The sequence below is a fragment of the Pantherophis guttatus genome, chromosome 5 (genome assembly GCF_059756535.1).
Source record: "Pantherophis guttatus breed Tessera chromosome 5, ASM5975653v1, whole genome shotgun sequence".
Lineage (NCBI taxonomy): Eukaryota > Metazoa > Chordata > Lepidosauria > Squamata > Colubridae > Pantherophis > Pantherophis guttatus.
The window spans coordinates 50,818,528-50,836,702 of NC_142067.1; the positions used below are offsets into that span (position 1 = coordinate 50,818,528).

General features: G+C 35.1%; 2 protein-coding genes across 8 annotated transcripts in view; one reads left to right on the top strand and one right to left on the bottom strand.

Moving 5' to 3' along the window:
• RWDD2B (RWD domain containing 2B) lies at positions 1-5,448 on the bottom strand. 5 transcript variants are annotated; one of them, XM_034429331.3, is made up of 5 exons: positions 5,322-5,448; positions 2,587-2,815; positions 2,428-2,495; positions 917-1,279; positions 1-361 (listed from the first exon to the last, which is right to left on the bottom strand). In XM_034429331.3, exons 2-5 carry the CDS (start codon positions 2,791-2,793, stop codon positions 127-129), a joined length of 873 nt encoding a protein of 290 aa, XP_034285222.1. In that variant the 5' UTR covers positions 2,794-2,815; positions 5,322-5,448; the 3' UTR covers positions 1-126. The 5 variants fall into 5 exon arrangements, with proteins under 5 accessions (XP_034285222.1, XP_034285139.1, XP_034285306.1 ...); XM_034429248.3 differs by lacking the exon at positions 5,322-5,448 and adding an exon at positions 5,174-5,312; XM_034429415.3 differs by lacking the exon at positions 5,322-5,448 and adding an exon at positions 5,045-5,262.
• USP16 (ubiquitin specific peptidase 16) overlaps positions 5,327-18,175 on the top strand; it is a 23,541-nt gene continuing 10,692 nt past the window's right edge. The window contains exons 1-10 of one of the 3 annotated variants that reach the window (XM_034428980.2): positions 5,327-5,574; positions 6,896-6,988; positions 7,499-7,680; positions 9,101-9,204; positions 9,637-9,740; positions 12,099-12,283; positions 13,213-13,308; positions 15,272-15,402; positions 16,245-16,332; positions 17,018-17,093. In XM_034428980.2, coding sequence (XP_034284871.2) covers positions 6,928-6,988; positions 7,499-7,680; positions 9,101-9,204; positions 9,637-9,740; positions 12,099-12,283; positions 13,213-13,308; positions 15,272-15,402; positions 16,245-16,332; positions 17,018-17,093 — 1,027 coding nt within the window. In that variant the 5' untranslated portion in view covers positions 5,327-5,574; positions 6,896-6,927. Of the gene's footprint in view, positions 5,575-5,701; positions 6,163-6,895; positions 6,989-7,498; positions 7,681-9,100; positions 9,205-9,636; positions 9,741-12,098; positions 12,284-13,212; positions 13,309-15,271; positions 15,403-16,244; positions 16,333-17,017; positions 17,094-18,175 lie in introns of those variants that run through there. The other 2 variants (XM_087895054.1, XM_060686380.2) reach the window with 2 other exon arrangements.

Below are 18,175 nucleotides of genomic sequence, written 5' to 3' on the forward strand. Positions count from 1 at the left end.
TTTCAATTCCATTGATTTATTTTTCAAGTATAAAATACAACTTTTAGAATTCTATTCTTTCAATAAAATAAAAAGAAAAAAATCTACATCCTTAGTTTAGATCCTTAATGCTTTTCCCACCTTAATTTATTGTCCTTCAACTCCAAAATAGAGTTGAAATATTTCACCACAACTCTTGTCAATTAAAAAATGATACAATTGTCCCAAATCCATGTGATTCCCTCTAGCACCATGTGCATCAAATATTTTTTCTTCAAAAATCAAAAACTTCTTTTCTTTCTCCATTTCAGCTTCAGTCCCTTCTATGGAAATGTCTTCTCTGTGACGGATTAAAATTCGCTGCCATGATAATCTTCTTATTCTAAACACAATGAGAATATTATAAATTCTTGAAGCACAGGAAGTATAGGTTACATTTACCGTAATGATTTTCCATTGAAATCAATAGATAATGTTCACTGGGACAACAGTTCATAGGAGAAAATTTTATTCCCGCTATCATAAACTTTATGTACACAAGGAAACATGTCTTCTATTCCATTCCCACATTGAAAACTGCTCTCCTTAATAACTGCTTTTAAACCCACAATATCTCTGCTTTTGGAAAAGCATCCAAGAATTTTAGAATTAATTTCATGTTTACTGTTATTTTTGTATTCTGTATTATTATAATTGCCTTGAGTTAGGCAACTTACAAATTGAATGAATGAATAAATAAATAAAAGTAAATATCTCCACTAATTTAAACAGAAAAAATATCTTTCCGATCCAATCTCTTGGTAAGGAAATGTTCCACCCTGCTAAACAGAATCTTCTCTCCAATGCAAATATAAGATATATTTCCGAGTCAGTCAAGCAAAATTAGAAACTCATACCTTTGTTACTTAGAGAACAAGAAATTTGATAAAAATGTTACCTTGCCCAAAATTCTTCACACATCTTTTGTGGTCCTTCTACGCAAATGATGCCTGGTTTTCCAGGCATGCTGAATCCAGAAAGAGAGAGTTCCTTAGACCAATCAATTATATGTTTTCTTTTCTGTTTGTTATATATATGATGACTGTAAATCCAGAGTCTAGTGAGAATACATTCTGATTTCTGAAAATCTGATTTCTCAACAGTAGACAGTAAGGGTCCTTTGTTTATATACATGGCAGCATGGTCTTTAACCCATTCTCTTGCATTTAATATGCAAACATCACCAGCACAATGTTTCTTCAAGTAAGTAATGAGATCTGCATTCATCTGAGCTTGCTGTGATCGGCTTAACAATGGAGATCTAAAAAAGGGCATCATTTTGAGTACAGATAAAGTAAAAAAATTAAAAAATCTGTTTTGATATAAAGAAAGACTTGTTCTCAATTATACTTAACTGTTTTATATTGACAGTAACAGATTGGATGTAGATTAAAAGTGTTCATTTAATCATAAATGCAGCAAGAGATGTTATAACCAAAGAGTAAAGAATGATCTAATTGCCCACAGGTGCCCACTAATTAAAAGTCAGTTTGCCAACTGAAGTCAAATGCATGCAAAAACTTACTTAACTATATTTCACAGTATCTCAGACAACAGGAAGGAATATATTAAATGCCTAATCAAAAAAAAAATGGTGAAAGTATGGCTCAATTCAGAAAGGTCCAAAATAGGTCAATCAAGATCAACTGGAGCATATCTCATAACATTTGTTTGTTTACTTATGGTATATACTCCCCCTCTCACTGATAAGGCAACTCAGATATAAAATACCGGCACATATGCATACACACACACATTCATAGTAATAATAATATACCTGCTTTTTGCATCTTTACTCAACTCTTCAAATGTTGTATGGTTTTTGCCATCTTTTGCATTCCTATATCTCAGTAATATGCCAATATTTATTTACAATTATTTCTATGTTGCTTACTTGAACAGCTCTATATAGGTTAACAATTAAAGAATGAATATTAAATTCTTTTTTAAAAATGGTATCTTTCAAATATACTCCTAAAGCCTTGGGCAAGAGCACAATCTTCAACTGTTTCTCAAAAGATAAAAAGGTGGGAACCAACTTAACTTCAGTGATTAAGCACTGAGGGTTAGTTCCCAATGCAACCTTTCCTGAATAGATCATATAATGTGAGCTGAAGAAAATGGTCCTGAAGATTGCAATGGTCCAAGTCATATATATTTATTAATAAAATCAAATTAATTAAATAAATGCATTTCATGTTTAGTATTAAGAATTACAGTTCCAGAAAATCTGTTAGATTTATATTGTACTTTTCAGATCATATGAATTTAACAACATATTTCTCTTCTTGAGATTATATTATGTAACTAAGATCATTCTATTTACCAATATGAGAATTATAGTATCCTATTAAAATTATACTGCATTTCATCTTTCAGCCTACTTATCCTGTATGTATCAAAATGTACCTTATAGTGATTTCTGGAAGAATAGTTGGATATTTTAATGGGAAAGCACAGCACAAAGTAAGTGGTACCTAGAAAGAAGTTTTTTAAAAGTTAAAAAAATATTTAAATTCTACTAGCAATCAATTTGTGAACTTTTCTTTTGATATAAGGATACATTACCTTATTTTCATCAGGAGTTTCTACATCTAAATATAAGATGAATTGTATTTTCGAAGATGGCACTTCTAAAGTACATTTTCCAACATAATCTTTCAGTTCTGCTAAAGCCAACTGATCAGTCACCTTAAAGTCATCTTCATTAGGAAACATACTAGAAAGTAAATCTAATTCAGAAAGTTGTAGTTCAGCTTCTTCCAAATTGCTCATTTTTGATGTATTAATGTAATTCCTATAAAGAAATGGAGAAAATGTTATTGGGTACACTTTTAAATTCTTAAAAACAACTATTGAGTCAAACATTTTCAGTTCCTAAATGTATACTGTAATTATATAGCTTCAAGATAATGATACAATCTATTAGCAAACAAGTATTTACACTATTCTTAATAATGAACATTTAGTTTTCCTATTACTGCAATGTCAGAATGTAATTCACTGTATAAAACAAGTTCTGAATGTGCATACCTTGTAACTGGTGGAGAGCAACAGTATGTTGGCTTTCAAGATAGTCTCTAGATTAGAGTTCCCATCTTGCAAAGAATAGTGACTCTATTTGTTTGGGCTTTTCCTACATTTGGGGCATTCTGCCCAAAGAATGTATTAAACCAGGGGTGAAATCCAGCATGTTCTAACAGGTTCTGGAGAACCAGTAGCAGAAATTTTGAGTAGTTCGGAGAACCAGCAAATACCACCTCTGGCTGGCCCCAGAGTGGGGTGGGAATGGAAATTTTGTAATATCCTTCCCCTGCCATGCCCACCAAGCCACGCCCACAGAACCGGTAGGTAAAAATTTTGAATTTCACTACTGTATTAAACTAATTAGCATTATCCGTAACATTAGCAAGGAATGCTATGTGTGACGCAAATGCAATTAAGGTTGGTAACCAAATCTGTATTTTCATTATCTTATTGAAAGACAATATGCTGAAGTCCTGATTGACTGAAACCATGATGGGTAATAGAAGTCAATATCTTATCAGGTCACTCGATGAGAATCTGGCATATTAAAGATTGAGATTGAGGAAAAGTAAATAGCCAAGAATATGAATCAATAGAAAAAATGGATATGCTATACATTTGTGAAAACAGTAGACAAGAACATTACATAAGTCCTGATATTATTGTTTATTTTTATCCCGCCTTTATTATTTTTAGAAATAATTCAAGGCAGCGAATATAACTAACTCTCCTTCCTCCTATTTTTCCAACAATAATTCTGGGTGGTAGGTTGCGCTGAGAATATGTGACTGGCCCAAAGTCACCTAGCTGGTTTTCATGCCTAAAGCGGGACTACAAGTCAGAGTGCCATAGTTTCTTGCCAGGTGCCTTAACTACTGGACCAAACAAGTAATTGCATATTCAATCTAGGGAATGGTGATAATATAATGACTTTGGGGGGAAATTATGTAGCATTCTACTACAAAGGTAGACAGAAGTATAGTGAATAGTGTTGAACCACTGAACCAGTGGTGGGTTGCCGCCGGTTCAGACTGGTTGGCAAGAACCAGTAGTAAAACCTGTGGGAGGCCCCACCCACCACCCAGTATGTCATCATTGACAATCTGCGCAGAAGCAAGGCGAGTGCGCGAGCCCGTTGCAAACCAGTAGTAAAGGTAAGTAGAACCCACCCCTGCACTGAACTGTTACTTTATTGCTGTTTTTTCTTATCTTTTTTTTTAATTTCTTTATCTTACTGTTTTAACAATTTAATGTTGTAATGTTTAATAAAATTAAATGGCTTTTCCCAAAAGGAAATAGAACTATTGTTAGGTGTATATATAGAAGCCCATTTGTTTTTAGCAGTATTAAGTTCCAAACCGGGATGTAGAGTCCCATTCTGGGCTTCACTTACTGCTTAGAGTACATGAATTCATGAACATGTTTTAAGTATGCTTTGAAAGTTGACCTTTTTCCCTATTACATCTAATAGTGGAGGCAGAAAAAAAAGTCAATGATTGATACAAATATGACTAAATATGAGCACATGTTCTCCTGAAAGTTGGACTTTAGAACTGGTCATAGATAAAATGTGAAATCACAATGCAACTTGGTCAAAATATATTTTCCCTTCCTATTCCAGCAGAGAAGCACTCAGCAGGAATAGCAAAACCAAAATATACTTAACTTTTCTTTTTCTGAACACTATTAACTCTAGCAGAGATATTTTTTACAAGTTAACCTTTGTCTTTTTACAATTATTTTATATACTAACAAATATAAAACACATTAAATGATGAAGAAGTCAATGCAGAGCTTATTTCCTAAATGCAGTAAGGCTGACGATAAAGCTCTGTAATATAGTAATTGTTAATATCGAAAGTTGGAATGAGAATCAGCCCAATTTGGATTGCAAGCCAAATTCCTACATAAAAACTATCAACTTCTACCTTCGTAGCCCAAATGTAAACACAAAATTGCTTGCAAACCATTGTGTCTGCTACGTTACATGGGAACACACCGCTTTTCTAAAAATGCAGAAATCCCAGTTTTAATGAAATGTCACTATTCTGGTCCTTTTTTATATTAAAGACGGAGATGGGGGAGTCTATTTTGCTTCCACTGGAAAACGAAAAACGCCACACGCTACCGCTCAATCGCAAGCCACTGCGCTTGTTGTCGCGTTGTTCCCGTTTTTGCTACGCCGCGTCATCAGCTGGAGAGCAAAGACTCCCCGCTGACTACACACTTCCGCCGCCACCGCCGCCTTGCCTTACATTTTCGTAGAGAGTTCTTACCCAACAGCCAATGGACCGGAAGTTTCTGCCGAGTAAAGGAGCCTCTCCGGAACAAACGCTCTATGCCACTAATATTGAACAGGATTGCCCGAGAGTCGTAAATCTCCACTGGCGTCGCAGGGATGTGTCGTAAAATATTTAAATTCGGAAGGTTTCTTCTCGAGGCGCAGTGACAGCAGATCTTTTCCAGCTCGCTGCGTGGAACTTTTTTTTCTCAGCGGCCCCTTGAACTTCTGTCTCTAATTCGTAGAAGGTAAGAAATGTTTCACTATTGGTTTCGGCTGTTGTCAATAAAGGCCGAATAGGCGGGCTGCGAAAAAGTTGAAGTGGCCAATCAAAGGCCGGCTGGATTGCTTCACATGGCACTACGCGGCGCGTTCGGGCAGAAATGGCTGAAGCCGGTCGCGTTTCTGGTGCCATTCCTGTTTCCCTGCCAGAATTCGTGCTGGCGTTTGGCATTTCCAGCTGTTTCTCTGTCTCCTCCCTGTGACTGAGGCAGGTGTAGGCTGAAGTTGCCAACCAACTCCCACGTCCGCCAGGAAATTGGACATTATATTTGAAAGTGCAGCAGTTCAGTAAATTTGCTTGTCAATCCAAGAACAGAGCTTGGTTGGACGTACCCTTTAAATTATTAGCAACTAATTCTTGCTCTGTTTAATTATTGCTGAACAGGCAAATGCTAGCTTTTTCCTGGCATGGAGCAATTAATTGAATGTTCCAGGTTGCTCCTGAAAGCATAGAAAATTAGGCCATTTAAAGAGTTATTGCTCCTGTTTAAGAAGAATGGATTTGGGGTTTGGTTTTTTTTATCTTTCCATTTTGCAAGTATAAGGAAAATAAAGTATGTAAACAGATATCCAAACTGCTGTGCTTAATGTTATGTTTTCACTTTAAAGTGTTTTAAGTCAAATGCTTTTGACTCATATCTTCATATTAGTCAAATACGAGAAACAAAACTAAAATTCACTAGTAAAAGAAGCCATTTTATTTTCTAGGCTGTTCCACATGTTTGTTATGAAAACATGAATAAAAAACATTCAAAGAACTTCCCTGGAAAAAAAGAAATTCATAAAACAATTCCGTAAAGTAGGACAGGATGGAGTTATTGTCCTTGAATGATCACTATTGAAGTACAATTACATTTGCAAATGTATTTGTGTATCTCTTCATAGATACATTGATAAGGTTTATTAATTTTCCCAGTGTTAAACAATCTTTAGCTCTGAATTAGATATTTTGAGATTGTGGCTTGATCCCATTCAATATACACAAAATTATGCTTTTCTTTAAACTCTATTGCTGAATTTAAAATTCCCTTTGCTTAATCACAAAGATAAGTATTTAAAAGCTACTATGGAGACATCCATGAATCTGTATTAAAATAATAGAATATTTTCCAAAACAGTTTGTCACAATTTGCTTTGATCAGATATATTTAAAATGTTTAGTTCCATTGAAAAGTACAATAGAAAGGAAGCAGAAATGTAAATTTCATCCTTTCTTGTATATAATAAATTAGTTGCTATTTACAGGTTTTAAAATTTTATTGGAAAATAATTTGTTTTCTTTTATAGTTTGATGTGAAATTAAAGCCTGTATTGCTATAATGGGAAAGAAGCGAACAAAAGGAAAAAATATTCCTGCAGATGTCTCACCAGATGTACTGGGTATGCATAACATATACAGATAATTCATTTAAGTTGCACTGCTATGGAGACAGTAAGATTTTACTCCTTAGCAAAATGCTTAATGTGGCCTTGAAGATGTTTATCCAACTAAAGTTCAACTAATATAGAGTAAAACAATATTTATGGGTAAACATGTTTATCTTAGTCCATATTTAAGGCATAAACCCATATGTTTCAGTAATCTAGTTTTCAGGTAATTCGCATCAAATTAAAATCCAGGAACTACTTTTCAAATAAGTGCTATAGCTAAGAGCCATTGACAAACACATCACAAAATGAATGGATCAGATTTCTGAAGGGGATTTGTTACTTTTTCTTTTCTGTATGTATATGTGTATATGTATATGTGTATATGTATAGGGTAGTCAGTTTCTCAGACGTTTGGTACTGACAGCCAACTGATCTTTGGCCATATCTTATGGACTCTAAATAATATATATTTAAAGCCCCTTTAATGTTGATTCTTATTCTGGGTAAAATTTCTCACAGGACCAACATGCAAGCACCTTCGCAAAGGATTGGAACAAGGTCTTCTGAAAAAAGTGTTGCAGACTGTGGATTTGAATTCCTGCCAGGATTGCCAGATAGATGACAATAAAACAGATGAAAAATCTGATAGGAGTGCAGAAGACAAACCATCAATATGGTTATGTTTAAAATGTGGCCATAGGGTATGTCCCAGTTACTATTACTGACAATGGAAAATATATTGCAGATGTTTTAAATTAGGATTTCATTTTATCCCTGCTGAGGAAAATAATAGAGCCAAAAAATTTTGTGTCACACAAACCCATCCGAGCATCACAACACATTCTCTACGTGGTAGAAAATTTAAGCATACCTTCTTTCTATAAATTTGAACGCACAATTATTTCCGGATTCAAAACAAGAAAAGAGTAAATAAACAAATGCATAATTTTGGACTGACTTTCAGCCAATACTTTATGACACCTCTTAGGGCAGATACAATTATTTCTGAATGTTTCCCATATCTGTCCAAATCTTTTGCTTCTAGCTCAAAAATAATATTAGGCTTTCTTTTGAAATTGCATACAGTATATGAGTATCCCCCCCAAATGGCCAATCATTTTAAAATCTGCAGACTCTGATGGCCATTCTAGAACCCCCTTCCCCTTTTAAAAATGTATTTCTTATAAATACTTCATGGTTGATTTCAAATTATTCAATAAAATTACCATCTTACTAAAGTATCTAACTTGTACTATCTAAGCAATAATCTTAGCTTCTGTTTGCAACACTTACATTTTGAGAAATTCTAACATTGTTCGTGGCCTTCCAGATCTTTTTGCTTCAAATTCAGTAATTCTATGTAACTTCTATTTTTCACTGTTGAAATTGCTAGCTTGAAAATCTTGTTGTAAGTGTGCATCCTTTCTCTACTTTGCAAGAGTGAGTTGCCATATATTTATGAAATTTACCAGCGCCTCATCTTACCATAGGAAAACTCTGAGTGACTTACAATCATACATACACACACACACACACACACACACACACACACACACACACACACAAAACATTACATAAACAAGCCAAACATTACAGTCTAATTAAAGATGGGGAGGAGGCAAGATGTGGAGAAGGTGGAATTTGTTGTTAGTCTGTTAATCAACCACCTCCGCTGTGATGTTCCCCATTGGTGCCACAAGCTAGCTGACAGAGCCAGGTCTTTAGGTTTTTATAGACGGTCAGGAGGGTTGGGGCCAACCTCACACCATGGACCAAGATGTTCTAGAGGCATTTTCAAATGCTCAAGCAACTGCTTGGAGAAAGTTGATAGAATTGCAATCACAAGTTATTGTTGTGGAATTGTCCTCATTCAGCTAGGATTGTCCTCATTCAGGATTAACAGAACACTGAACAAACTGGCAGGTTGCCCAAATTTGTCATACAGGCTTTTATTTAATTAATTTTGAATCTATCAAGGACTTCATGTAAATAATAACGATGTACTTAAATTGCAGAAGTCATTTTTAACTGTAAACTAAAACAATTTTTGTTTCACCTTAACAAAATACCTTACATTGTATGTGAATGTTAAAGTTCCATACTTGTGATGTTACATTACAGGGTTGTGGCAGAAATTGTCAAGAGCAACATGCCTTAAAACATTATGAAACACCAAGATCAGAACCTCACTGTTTGGTTCTTAATGTGGAAAACTGGTGTGTCTGGTAAGTTTTATCAATATAAATTTTTTTTATTATTTATTTGTATCCCACCTTTACTATTTTTGCAAATAACTCAAAACAGCAAATATGTCCACTATACCTTCCTATTCCTGTTTTCAACTCCTGTTTTCACAACAATAACCCTGTGAGATGGCTTAGGGTGAGAGAGAGTGACTGGCCTAAAATCACCCAGCTGTCTTTCATGATTAAGGCAGGACTTGAACTCACAGTTTCTTGCTTTCTAGCCTGGTGCCTTAACCACTAGACTAATGGTAAATGTTTAGCACAAATTGGAATGAGGTATTTTTGTAAGGACTGTTAAAGTAATATATTTGCATTTCAAAAATGTGTGAATTATGTTCTACCACATACTGTTCTAGTTTGATGTAAACCAAATTATTAATTGTGCATTTCTGGATTCTTTAATCAAACTAGGTGCTACTTATGTGATGATGAAATAGAATATAATTCATCTAATCGACTGGGCCAGCTTGTGGATTTTATTAGAAAACAAACTTGTGTGAACATTCCAAATACAGGTCAGCTCCTTTTAAGGTGTACTAGTTGCATTATTTTCAAGGGAAACTGTCATCATCAAGAGTCAACACAAACTTGATAAGACATGATAATTCACTTACATTAAGTGATATTGGGAGTACTAAAAATTTTAATGCATAACCAACTGTTTTTAAAAAGTACATTTTAAAAATGTAACTATTTTTAACATGTTAAAACAAATTAGGAATACTGTAGTCTTCAGTGACTGGAGGGAAAGGAATTAGTGAAAATTTGAACTAATACTTGTATTTAAATTTGTAGCAACTAATCTTAGGTTGAAATTGAATTTTAAGTACTAATATCCCTTATTCTATATATTCTACATTTGAAAGCCCCATACATTTCTTGCCTTCATAAATTATATTGATTGACTCAAGACAAATTTGTTTTTGTTTTTTGTGCCTTTGAAATACTGTTGACTCCAAGCAATTTCCTGGACAGGTCTGTGCAGTTTTCTTGGCAAGATTTTGGCATTGCTTCCTTTCTTGGGGCTGAGCAAGAGTGACTAGCTCCAGGTCACCCAAATAGCTTCTTGCCAAAAGCATCATTAGAACTCACAGTCTTCCAGTTTCTAGCCTTGTGCCTATATCACTACACAAATTGTGTCTCTTGTAATATTGGCTTATGTGTATTATTTTCCCTCTCATGGTCTTGTTTTAATCTATGTTTATGTTTTGTAGAGTGTTTCAATTGCTGGTTTTATTCTACACCATCCATAGTCATTTGTGTGTGATACGCAGTCATATAAATTTGACAAATAATTACTGTAAATAGTACAATTCTCTTCTTTCACATTTCATTCTCTGACCCAGATTTTTAAAACAATGGGACAGGCTATAAATGTTTGACATACCGTATTTTCCGGCGTATAAGACGACTTTTTAACACAGGAAAATCTTCTCAAAATTCGGGGGTTGTCTTATACGCCGGGTATAAGCCTACAATATCTACCTTGACAGACTGACGGAAGCGGTAAGAGCGGCTACTACCATCTCTAGTCATTGCTAGAGATTTCTAACCCGAATCTGAGTTGCCAGCGCTGACCGATGACGCTACGGGAGCGCCGAAAACATTGAGGGGAAGCTGTGCCGATCTTGTCAAGGCTGCATGCCGCTCAATGCTGGACCCAGCTGGTTGCTGCGTGGAGCTTCCCCCACTGTCCGACTTCCCCAGACAGCTGGGGCTCGCCATCACTGGGGTTCTGGGGAAGTCGGAGCGTCGGTAATATCCACTTGGATGCCTGGGACGGTGGGGGAAGCTCCGCACAGCAACCAGCTGGGTCCAGCATTGAGCGGCATGCAGCCTTGACGAGATCAGCACAGCTTCCCGAATCTGAGTTGCTGGCACTGACCGATGACGCTACGGGAGTGCCGACAACATTGAGGGGAAGCTGTGCCGATCTCGTCAAGGCTGCATGGGTGACAGGACAGGTGACAGGAAAAAACCCGGTACGAAATAGCCCTCTTGCTGATACATGTGGCCCGTTACCTTGACAGGTGGGCAGCCTGGCTCGTAGGTATCTGTACCGGTTCTGTTAAGTCCTCAGGGTTACGTCCTACCCACAGTCATCACTGTTGCCGCCCTACTCTAATTGGCTAAGACGCAAGCAGGCTCTTTGCGGGAAAAAACACAGTTCTCCTATTGGTTTTCCTCCGCCTGACAGGCTGCTATTTAAGCAGCTGTCAGTCGGCCACCTGTTGTCAATTGTGTGCCTTATTAAAAGTTAGTTTGTTGTTAATAAAGAGTTTGGTGTGCGTTGGAAGAGGGGTAGTTTTATACGGCGAGTATAGCCCTATATTTTAACAGGAAAAGTAGGGGGTCGTCTTATACGCCCAGTAGTCTTATACGCCGGAAAATACGGTACATTCTTTTTAAATGGCATCATTGGGAGATCAGATTTTTACTAGTCAGTTTTTACTAGCATGCAGGAAATGTCCATCTTTACTATCACTTATTCATAATGCAATAGGGCAAAATCTGTAGTATAAATGCATACAGTATTACAGTAATATACTAAAGATTTTTAAATGACTAAAATTTCTTAGGATGGTACTGCTAATTGAAACTTGATGGACTTATTTAAAGAGCCTGTTTTTTCTGTGTTAGCTATACAGCTGAAAGTTAAATGTATCAGCTTTGATTAGCTATATATGAATCCAACTACCTAGCCTATTTTACCAATAAATCAATTGTTTGAAGGGTAACTCGGTGAAATTATATGTTTTATAGTACTTGTTTTTGCTTTAAATAACATTTGCAATCGCTCTACTTTATCCTTGAGATGCTGAACAATTTTTATTGCTTTTTATTTATTGTATTTTTAAAAAAATATTTTTTAGCTACTAAAAATGAAGAAAAACCTTTGGAAAACAAAAAAATTAAAGACCACAAAAATGAGGAAGAGAAGGAGAAGAAGGAAATCTTGTTCAAAGACAATAAAAATCAATTAAATGGCAATTCAGAAATGACGGTGAAAGGTCTTAGCAACCTAGGAAATACATGTTTTTTTAATGCGGTTTTGCAGGTGTGATATAAATTAATCAACTTCTCAGAACTTTATTGTGTCTTACCTTACAATTGTACTGGAAAAAACACAATCGTAAGGTATTGCTACTTACTAGCTTTGTTTTTTACTAATTTTGATGTGGAAATCCTTATCTTATGAAATTGCATTTCAGATTCTTTAATTTTGGGAGCCCTTTTAATATCAGCACTTAGGAGAGCTTTATTTGTGTGTGTTAAAAATGGTGGGTGTTCATAAATTTATAGAAGTTTGAGAAACAACATGTAATGTTTACTGGGTCATCTTTCATTTAATTCTATTTTAAATGTGTATTCTATTTTATATATAAAACCTGATAATTTGTATGTCTCATTAAGTCTTGTCACAAAATTTTATTCAAATTTTATTTAAATGCTATTAAATTACATTACACTAAAATCTAGTCATAAGTTGTTATGGTTGTAAGTTAAGGCACCCCTATATCCGGAATTAATTTTCCAGCTTTTTTTTTTTTTTGCTGGGGTTCATTAAGTGAACACCATGGACATTAAGCCACCCCATTCAGTGGGTAAGTTTTTTTGCTGGAAGCCAGCTAAAAACGGGGGAAATTGCAGCCATGTGTCCACAGAACACAGTGAGTGGTCATAAAGCTGATCCAATTAACATGCAGTAATGCTTAGGATATTTATGATATTTACCATAAAGCATCTATTCTGTGGTCGCTGTAATTTTCAATAGTCATAAAGCAACCCTTGAGAGTCATAAGTCAAGAACTATCAGTAGAATCTTGTAAAAGCAATGTGGAAAAATTATGGTGAGCAAGACAGTTTTACAGCCAATTCTATTAAATTTATATAATAAATTATAGTGTCATAACCTTTTGAACATATATAAAAGATATATATCTCTTGAGTTTTTCAATTTGCAAACAATTCACTCTTTTCTCATAGAATCTATCACAAACATCAGTTCTGAGAGAGTTGCTGAAAGAAGTAAAAATGCCTGATTCAACAATTACACTTAAACCACCAGAATTCTCAATAACGGTATGGATATATTTAAATTCACTAAGCAAATGATGCTGTTATTTCATAGATAGTTTTTAAAGACAGAAAATAATCAAGGTGTTTATTTTTTGATCTTACTCAAGCACCCTACTAAATTGCATTGTTTATTTGCACAAAGACTTATGCCTCTCATTCATTCATTGAAATGGCTGAGGAGAGACTAAAAATGTTGAATAACAGGATCTTTTTATTATGCTTAAGTCAAGGGCCCTGAAGTTGGCTTTTTGAAACTGGCTTTTCCTTTTTAGGCAAAGTTAACTATAATTTATCTCTTTGCCTGTCAAAAACATTAAATTCTTAGCGGTGGGAAGAGAAATGGTACAGGGCTGTAACACATGTAACTGCATATGCTTTATTTTTTCTGACACAAAGTTGTAATATCAAGCCACTACAGTACTTTAAATTGTACCAGAAAGTTAAGTTAAACTGAGTTAACTTAAACATTAAGGTACTCGATAATCATCAAGAGAATCCTGTGTAAATGAAGAAAGATCTTGGAGTTTTTCTTAATCCTTTTTGGTGTTCAGCCCATTATTCCTACAAAAATGTATGCCTCTTTTGCTTCGGAGACTCAGATTGGCTTATTCAGCTCACATCAGAAGAAACAATAATAATTTATCGAACTTATACCCACACAATTTCCAATAACTTTGGGAGGCTCACAAAAATCAAAGGAATTACGACAAAATTAGCAAAGTATGGTAAATGGACACATCAGATGGAATGAAGCAAGCGTTCTCACTCTCCCTCACCAAAGGCCTTAGGTTAAAAGCCAGGTCTTCACTGTTCTGAACTGTAGGGGCGGGGGGCATCTAGCTCTCAGAAAACCTCATTCTTTGCTGCTACAGTGAAGGTGCACTTCCAGAAGATCAATAGATGACATTGTTTAATCAAAGGAACCTCAAGAAAGTCAACGCTGCAATATTGAAATGGCCAAGCAGACACTATGGGAGATAGGAATCTCTCAAATAATCAGGCCCTATACCATGTACACTGTTTATAGATAACAGCTAGCATTTTGAATTGCACCCAGAAGCAAACTGTCAAGTTCTGTAGCTCAGAAAGCAGAGATGTTACATGGGCATACCAAAGCACGTCCATCACTGCTCACACTACTGAATTCTAGACCAGTTGAAATTTGTGGTGGTAGTCAAGGACAATTCCATGTTGAGCATATTGATGTAGTCAAGCTGAGAGGTGACATGAGTCATGTTTGAAGGCTCTCTAATTTTGGAAACGGTGCAACTGGTATACCTAATGTTGTGCAAAGCCCTTCCTGCCCACAGTTGCCACCTGCTCTGCAAATCCAGGAAAAAACCCCAGATTACATACCAACTTTGAAGACAGAAGTGCTACCCCATCCAACATCAAAGGTGGATATTCCCAGATCTAGGTGGCCCAAATACCCAGACCCACCCAGTCTTGTTAGGACTCAGTTGGAGACAGTGATTCCCTGTCCAAATCCACACAGACAAACTTGACAGCCTTAATTGGTTAGACCAGGGTCAGAAGATATAACTAGGTATCATCAGCATGCAGATGACACCAAACCAGTGGTGAAATCCAAATTTTTTTACTACCAATTCTGTGGGCCTGGCTTGGTGGGCGTGGCTTGGTGGGCATGAAAGGGGAAGGATATTGCAAAATCTCCATTCCCATCCCACTCCAGGGGAAGGATACTGCAATATCCCCATTCGCTCCCCACTCCTGGGGAAGGATATTGCAAAATCTCCATTCCTACCCCACTCTGGGGCCAGCCAGAGGTGGCATTTTCCGGTTCTCCGAACTACTCAAAATTTCCGCTATTGGTTCTCCAGAACCTGCTGGATTTCACCCCTGCACCAAACCCTAAATATAAATATATAAACCCCAAACAAAAGCAGCATAAATGAATGCATAAAATATGCATGAATTTATAATAGTCTCTTTATATTGTCTTTAGGAACCTTTGGTAGTAATACTTGATCCTCCAAGACCTTTAACCCTAGCAATGTGCCAGTTTCTTGCAGAAATGCAAGAGACAAAAAAAGGATCTGTGACCCCTAGAGAACTTTTCTCTCAGATTTGTAAAAAGTGAGTACTTTATTTATAAAATTGTAAAAGTACTGTTTAAGCAAATACATTTTCTGTCATTTTGGATCTATTTAATTTTAAACTGATCAGAATACAAAACTAGTATTTACATTTTTTTATTTATATACTTATACATTTATATATTTATCATTTGTTAGAGCAGATCCAAACTAGAGAGAAAGATTTGGATCAGATCAAAAGTTATCAGATTGTTTTATTTTTTTTAAATATATATATATATTTTACAATTGGCTTAAACCAATACTTTAATCTAATTCAACATCAGCTTCTTATCCAATCGTAAGAATGAACTGGGACCTTAAATTTTGGAAGAATATTACATACTAAGCCAGCATGTCCATTTAAGAGAGATATCTGTATGTAGAATTTATTATAGTTTACATTATACTCAATGTCTTAGTCATAATTGTATTATATTGATTATATGCTAATTTATTTAAATTGTTATAACTTTAACTGATCAGCTAAATATTAAAGTGAAGTTATCAGTTTATATATGTGTATGTCTATGCACACCTTTTTCAGACAATTTCAAGATGACAATTTACTTATATAAAGGCTTTAGTATTGTATGCATTTAATAAGGAATTAATGCAGCATTTTAGAAAGATATGCATAAAATTATAATGTGAATCTCTAAGCAACATTTTTCTGACTGTCAGATTATATCAGGAATAGTACAATGAAATAATCTGTTCAATAATTTCAACAATATTATAACACCTTCTGATTTACAATCCTGCCCTCCACTGTCTGGAAATATGAAGTTCATGTGCGATTTGCACTTTCCTTAATCTGTATCTCTGCATATTTTACAATAGAGCAACACGATTCAAAGGATATCAGCAGCAGGACAGCCAAGAGTTGCTTAGATATCTATTGGATGGGATGAGGACTGAAGAAATCCAAGTAAATATTTCATGATGAATCATTATTGTAATTTTATCCTGAAAGACACATTCTTCTTTATTTACAAAAAATATTAATGAGAATGAAACTATCAATTATTTCTGAAAATCAGCTGACAAAATCTATATATTAAATAACTGAAGTCTTCTTTAAAAAATGGATATGAGCTGGGCTTCAATCTTGTACATATTTAGTGGACAGTAGATCTATGATTCATGATAACGAAACGTGCACAATTTTTGTCATTCTAATGAAGAAAAATGCCTATTGAACTTTTATGTACAAAATTTACTCTAAATTTAATGGAATATTCCCTTGATCATTCCCAAGGACTACCATAAACCAATGGGCCTCTAACCATAAGAAAGTTATTTAATCCACCAAAATCTGGTTTGTACAAAAATATGAGAAATTATTTTGATGACTTTTTATTCAACCTATCTCATTTTCATTCCCCATCCAGCTCCTTTAAATCTTCCTCAGAGAATTGGAGAACCCTTCAAACTTGTTACAAGTACAAAGTAGAAAATGTGGAATACCATTTTTGTTTATTTTACAGAGTTGCAGATGCGCGCTAATACTAAAGCTAATATTTTCTATTGATCAGTAAACTTACCTATGAATAGTATTTCTCTTCGACAAATACAATTGTTGAACTAAAATACTTCATTATATTTATTTCTAGAGAACAAGTGCTGCAATTTTTAAGGCACTGAATAATTCTGACAAAGAAAATGAACAGTTGAAAAAAGAGGTTAAAGGTAAGTCAGACCTATCTTACCACCATTTGCATATTTTTAAGTGGAATCTTCCATTTTTGTGGATGAAGTAAACCTGTCTTTCCTTGAATGAGAGTTGTTTTAAAAATTGATATTCATTTAAATAGTAGTATAATAATGTAAAAAGTTCTATTACTTAATATTCAGCTAGCATAATTTAGGGTTAGACTTCTCTCCCAGCAATACTTCGTTACGTTCAGCTTCCATATACACCTGTCTGTAAATTATCTGATTTGATTTTGGCATTTATGTTACGTATTGGTATACTTGCAAATTTTGAATTCTTCCCTTCAACTTAATGTCTGCAAGGAAGACATAAAGTTGCGAAGTTAATTGATCTACAGTATGAAGTTTGTCAATTGTTGTTACATATGTTTTTTGTTTGTTTCATTTGATTAAATGGCAAATGAAGCTTGTATACAAGTAGACTTTTAGCCCCGCAGTTGGCACTGGCAAGTCTGTCACTAAGCAAAGTGGTTACTAAGTAGGAAATCTATGACTATGACTATGCTTCCTTTTCACATTCCACTGCCTTTTGGAATGTTCACCCCAGGGATGTTGAGACTGAAACTGACAAGACTAATCAGTTTCACACCTTCAGCTTTTGTTGGCTTCCTAATCACTTCCCTGCCCTTCCAGTGTGAAAGGGATTATGAGAGAGGCATACAAAATGCGGGGCACACATCAAAAGCAGTGCACTAGCATTGGCAGCCATGAGCTAGCTAGGTTTATTCTCCATTGTATGCCTCTCTGTTCTTCAAGGGGAAGGCAAGAAAAACAACAGGTAATGAGTACTGATTGTAATGGTGATCACATGATGGGAACAGCACTGTGGTAACTTGAAAAAGTCATTGAATGAGGCAATTGGTAAATGACCATTACCTGTATTTGATTATCTTAAGCTAATCAGATCTCTAGATTTCCTCACGTCGTAATTCTAGGTTTTGTTGCTTTTCTTTTTTTTTTAAGTTTTTTATTATTTTTTAAAAACAAACATAAAACACATTTTTTCAAAACAAAGCTTTTGATCCGGTCACAAATTAATACAAATCACTAACAAATCT